Source organism: Cherax quadricarinatus, unplaced genomic scaffold, assembly GCF_038502225.1.
Source record: "Cherax quadricarinatus isolate ZL_2023a unplaced genomic scaffold, ASM3850222v1 Contig4858, whole genome shotgun sequence".
NCBI lineage: Eukaryota > Metazoa > Arthropoda > Malacostraca > Decapoda > Parastacidae > Cherax > Cherax quadricarinatus.
In genome coordinates, this window is record NW_027199884.1 from 1,217 (window position 1) to 7,731 (window position 6,515).

The 6,515-nt window shown below is 39.3% G+C and overlaps 1 protein-coding gene across 1 annotated transcript; it reads left to right on the forward strand.

The window, feature by feature from the left end:
• Nucleotides 1–2,308: 2,308 nt before the first annotated feature.
• On the forward strand, nt 2,309–4,914 carry LOC128694859 (uncharacterized; the record flags this gene model as incomplete). The annotated part of the gene is given in 2 exon segments (XM_070081892.1): nt 2,309–2,541; nt 2,950–4,914. Coding segments are annotated over 2 exon segments (715 nt in total), but the record flags the coding sequence as incomplete, so codon positions are not given.
• Between the last annotated feature and the right edge of the window lie 1,601 nt (nt 4,915–6,515).

The window sequence follows — 6,515 nt, forward strand, 5'->3', positions numbered from 1 at the left end:
TTACATTCTTGTACTGTATTCCCATGTTGCCTTGAAACATGGAGGTTGTACAAAAGTTATTTAAGGGTACTGGAAGGCACTAGCAGTGGGTAGAAATGAGTTACAATATGGGCCAAATATATTCCACTTGGTTTTATGTTGGACAATAAGAAATATGATCCATGTTTGGATATGAGAGTACTGATACCTGGAGGGACTCCGGATTCGGTCACTTTAAACTTGGTGTGCGATAGCATAGTGGTCAGTGTAGCACAGCTTCCTGGTTGGACTGGCAAGTTTTTGAGGTGAATTCATGGCAACACGTACATTTGTTGTCAAGAATACACGTATCTAATATTTTATTATTTTAACATTTGTGTTTTGGAAAACAGTTTCAAAGTCAAACCATTTAAGCGGCACATGAGAAAATGTCTTGAAAAGGCGAGAACACCACTTCATACTACATTTTTTAGGAGATACGTAATCAGGTTTGAGTCATGAAAAGGATAGTTCAGATCCACTGGCTCAAGAGTTCTTCACTAAACAAGAAACCTTGAAGAACAAAGGATGCAAATTAGAGATTATATTTGGACACAATAGGGGAGAGATCATGGTCACACTTCCAAAAGTAGAAAACTGGATTTGGCTTATTAACATTAGCCTTATAAAACACATTGGCCATAGTTATTATGGCTCTTAAAAAGAAACATTGGAATATGTACGATAAAAGTCGGGTTAATGTTGTCATATAAACTATAAATATCTTTTATGATTGTGAAATTTGTATTGATGCTACAATATATATTATTTAGTTTTATTATTTATATTTTATCGTTTTTATTTATGGTGTAATTGAATTTATTTTAATAGAATAAATAATTCACTTCAGGATATCTAAATAAAGATTATAAAGAAAGAATATTTATGGTATATTCCCTACTTGAGTTCATGTATAATAATTAACTGGCCCCTGAGTACACGCCAGCACCATGGTAGTAATATTCTCAACCTGCCCATGAACACACGCCATCATGACAGAATTGTTCTCAACTCGCTATTGAACACACGCTAACATTATATTAGAAGTGTTTTCAGCCTGTTCTTAAACAAAGGCTATCATCATAATAAGAGTGTTCTCATCCAGTCATGAGCACAAGCCAGTATCATGATGGTAGTGGTCTCCCCATTCTAACGTCATGATGGTGTACACAATCTGGCCTTGAATGCACACCAAAAAGAAATGTGTTCTTAACTGGATTGTAATAATGTTTAGCACAGTACATTCCTTCACGTACGTCGGTCCGTTCCTCACCCAGCCCAATCTGGATTAACTACATGGTATCAGGTTTCCTAATGTTACTGACTGTGCCGTTCATGGGATTATCAACGTCTTACGGCCTTGTAATATTCCCGCTTATTGCGATTTCACGTTTTGTGGCGTTAAGTAATTTCATTCTCGAGAATTTTAATGTAGTGCTTATTGAACATGAGAAACTGTAATCATTCCAGCCTTATATTTCGAAAGTATTATGCTCAGTTAGATCTTGTAATTTCGTTTGAATAATTAATTCCGGTATGAAGTAAACAGAGTGAACATGCAAGTGGTGCAGGGCTCTGCTCAACTCCCCAAAGTGCCTCAACCCAATTATGGCGGTCGAGTAACGTGAATATACAGTGACTATCCAACTCTTATTCTTCATGGGTTTGACTGCATTAAGTCCTGACATTTCTCAGTGTTTGTAATTTTAACTGGCTGAAAACTATTATTATGTGGAAGCATTAAAACCTTAAGGGTCAAAATAGCCTGAGGAATGGAAGGTACTCAGATTTGATCCAAAGAAGGCGGCATGGGTGATTTCAGTTTCTTGACCCCCCCCCCTTCAAGGAGGGGAAGTTGCATGCCACGACAAAGGGGATTTTAATCCAGGAAAAGGTTATACAATGCTCTTATGCCTTGTAAATCTTAAAATCTGTCATAGCATACTGCTTGATATCCTCATCACTTTACTGAAGTGTCTTTACTTAAGCTGACACATTTCATTACATATACCAGTATGTGAAATTCAACCAGTGTAGGACTATGACAGGAAAATCATCCTGCGTGATGAGTATATTGGGAAAACGTAATTTAGTAAAATGTCATAGCTCAAGGTAGCCATACAATGTGGCGTGTATATAATATTAGGGTTATCATCATTAATATATATTCAGGGCAAAGCTCTAAGCCCATAGGGTTATACAGCTGCTGGAGAATGGAAGGTAATTAGGATTGATCTAAGCAAGGGAAAGGTAACTCCAATAATGTTGACAATAAAATTCTCTTCAACAGACTACGAGGCCGCGGGCGGACACCCAAGGGGTGTACAGAGCTGAGCGGAGCCATTATATATGACGACTTACCCTCTGCCCCCACTATCGTGCCCGCCCGTACACGCCAACGCTTCAAGCCCGTCCCTATCGACGGGGAGGAAATGATGGGGATGACCATGGGTGTACATTTGTACACCCCAGAACCCCGTAGCAATCCCCCGTCAGAGCACCTCTACCAGAGCATCTCCTCAGGTGGGTCTAACTAGGTAACTCGTGCCTCCCAGTCTTATAATACTCTCACAGTGTGCAAAATATCTTGCTTGTAACCAATATGTACAGTTGTCAAGGTACATAATTTTAGTGCAAAGCCATATATTTATATAAAACCTGTATGATGTATTATGTGGCTGGAAAATTTCACAACTAACTGGAAATTGGAATGGAAACTAAATGACTTCATGCCACTCTGGACAGTTATCAATTAACTAATAACGTGTTAATGGTCCAGGTCAGACTAAGACATAGTCTAGTTTCTTTTCCAGTTTGTAAGTTAGTTGTGAGCCTGTTAGCATTGGTCTTAGTCCACACATGTCACATTACCATGGTGTTTATAGAAGTAGATGCTGAGATTCAATTGAGCTTGTTGCCCCACCCCCACAGGGAGTGAGACCTGCAGCTATAGTACCAGTGATGCAGCAGGGCAAGATGGTCGGGCTCTCCTGCGACCCCCACACCCAAGGAGCGTGAGAGCCTCTACCACCCTGGTGGATACTGACAGCGAGGAAGAGCCCCTAGCACCCATGGGGGTCCTCGGGGATCCCAGCGATAACGATACCCCGAGCATGTCCCCGGCCCACTCTCGCTACTACTGCGCCAGTGCCCCACCCCGCACCTCCTCCCCAGGGTCTGACTATGAGAGCGTCTACTACGTGGGTGGAATGCGTCGTGGACGTCCTCCGACCCCCCAAGAGCGGGGTCTACCACCTCTTCCCTCCCGCACTGACAGGTTCAGAATATACTTCTCGGTGGATCGAGGGCAACACCGAGTGCCCGGACGGAGAGGCAGGCGGCAGACCCATCATCACCACCTCCACCCGAGGAACCCACCAGAAGCAGAACCGCTCTACGAGAACCTCACATAGATCACAGTTAGTTTAAGCACTGAAAAGGGACATCAAACAGCATCCTAGTCGTCCTCTGGTGGTCCTCTAGTGGCACATATTTGTTTAGTAAGTCTTAGAGTAACAGTCCTGACTACTTTAGCCACTAGTCCATCCATCACGGTTTATTAGAGGACCGTGAATGTCAAGAGCAGCTGCCACCAGGTGTGTACAACTATAGTGCTCAGTTGTGTTTGATCTCAGGTGTAGTGGCTGGCTCAGGTGTTGCCCCCAACCACACTGCTACTCTGGATATAGTGTCTCCCTTCTGTGGCAGTACTGAGTTGGCCCATGGGTGCTGAACAGGGAGTAGTGGAATACATGAACTGAATATTAATGGTAAGGAAATAGTGATTTTATAGGTCTTAAAAGACTCATTGGTAAGAGTGACTTGGTGGGTAAGTTTGCTCGTGTTGTGGCACGTGGAAGTCAGGTTTACAGTGAACTACAGGTTGTTCAACCTTCATTGATAAACATATATATAAATTAACGACATAGGAAGGTCATCGGAAATATCCTCTTATAATTAAAGACTCACCAGTGTTGCTAAGTAGGACTTGGTCAGACTTGTAATGTGCTAAATGAGGGACAGTGGAAGTGTATGGAATAAAGTTCAGATGTCTGAAAGTGGGGTTGGGGTTGAGTGGAACACAGTCGGTTGAGACATTTAGGGGTCTTAGCAATAAATTTACTCTATGGTCTACTCTACTTATCTTTTGTTCCTCGCAAAATTGTACTTTATAAACATACACCTTGCTTATTCGCTGAAAAGTTTTGATTGCAAACTTGAAAATTCATTAACAATATTCATGAAAATTATGTTTGCTTAAATTGTCTGAAGTTAAAATAGGAAAGTGCAAAGCGCCACTTGCAACCTGCTGGGTTAAGAACGTTAAGACACGGACCTGGTGGCACACGTAGGTATGGCTTCCACACCTCAGAGTGCGAGGACTCTACTGCTTATACAATGACACTTGCTTATTGTGAATGTGTGTAAATACACCAGCCTCCCCGTTTTCAATTATGTAGTGAATCTTGAGAGAGCAGTGTGGGACATTATAGAGGGAAATTTGACGAGGGAATGCAAAAACTTACTCCAAACATACCAATGACTAGAGAAACGAAATGAGTTCCCAAATTCTGAGAAAAACTTGCATTTTTTCAGGATTTGAAAAAAAAAAAACATTCCTTGAATCACTGAAGACTTTTTTTTTTTTTTTTAAGAAACGTCTAAAATAAAGATGCTGTATATACCTTTTAAGGTCAGAAAATTTTCAGATCTGGAAAAAGAACCCAGAAAATTTGCCAATGCATCCAGGAAGGTTGTGAGATTTCAAGGAGAATGTGATTGCTAGATGCAGCAGCCAGGAAGTTTATAAGGCTTCCAGGATGACTACTTTTTAAAAGATTACGAGAAACTAATGAAACAAAACTATAATATGTTCAGGGAAATATGGAATGAAGGGAGTGTATAACGGACCAGGAAATTTAATAAGACATCCAAGGTGGTTTTGCACGAGGTTTTAGAAGTGATTTTTTATTAAGAGAAATAACCCAGAAAATTGTCACTGAGAGTTTATGTCTCAAGACGTTACACAGTAAGACAAAAGTTTTATAAGTCCTGAAGAGATGGATGAGAGGTGTGGAGGTAGTGTACAGGAGGTTGTGTATATGAGAACTCTCACACAGTAGTTTGTGTCATGTTGTCTGAAGGTGCAATCTAGTCCTCACGTCCGAGCACACGCTAATTTCTCACTTGTATCACCTGTTAGTTATATTGCCATGCAACACAAAAACACAACTAATGCTATTTCACAAAACATTCTTGTGTATGTTACACAAAGGACTATTGTAAATACACAAGCTTCACCTAGTTATTGTCTCACACAAATATGATCATAGTTATCTGCAGACGTTCACATACTCTTTCCACAGCTGTGCATCATCTATGTCATCGTACACACCCAGGTGGTGTGTATGTACATAAATGTAACACACATACATACATACACGCACACACCTACCTGTTGGTCTTACATTCACACGTTCATTAACCACTGAAGTCACCACTATGTAAACTCTGCCTGAGCTTGAGGTGAGCGTAACACACATCAAAGGTTTCAAGAAACAAACATTAATTTTAAGTTGAGAAACACGCCAAGGATATATTTTCAACATTTATTTCCCTTTAAGGTGTTATATATCTTTTTTTTTTCTTTTTAAATGGAAGACTTGCGAGTCAAGCTCACGCCTCAGGAAGAGTAATATCTTAATATTGTTACATATCAGCGTCCAGTTATTTAGCCAGTGTATAGCTTAATTGTCATTCCTGGCTTCATATTACAAGGATAAGGATATATTGTTTACATTTCCATAAGTCCCCCCTCCCCTTTCCCTCAATCCTCACACAAGACCAGTATTTCCCAGCAGCTAGTGATGCGAGCTCCACAAAGCAGCGAGTGTACTTCGTAATATAAAATTATTCACAGTGCCTAGGCTAGGAGGTGAACCTGCTTTTTATTTAATTCCAAATGGTATTTTTTATTGATAACTTAAAATTATGTATAAATTTTTAAGTTTTATAATGTTATTAGTATGAAAACACCCACAAAACTGTTGTGTTGATAGCTCATACTACCAGCTGTTGAAAAATAGTTAACAAGATTTATTTTTCTTAAGATGTGAATTATTTCATTTTTATGCATTGCCTTTATATATAAAAATTAGAAGAAAAATGACAGTTTGCAGAACAAGCTTTCACTGGGGCAACATTTTGATCTGTTACCATATCAGGTTATCAAGTTTTTAACATATTAAAACATTGGTGACCAGCTAAATGTTACCAGAAATATTTCTGTTTTCTATTACCCTGACATTAAAAACGAAAAAAACACAGTTGTATTGGTAAACCATTCCAAATTTGTTACACAAATTTTTGTTTTATGAGTGTCTACAAATGCTGAGATTTTACTTGGTTATACAATTGAAGTGAAAATTCTGTCTTACTGAATTTATTATTCTATTAAAAAACAGCAAAATATATATATGTATATATATATATATATG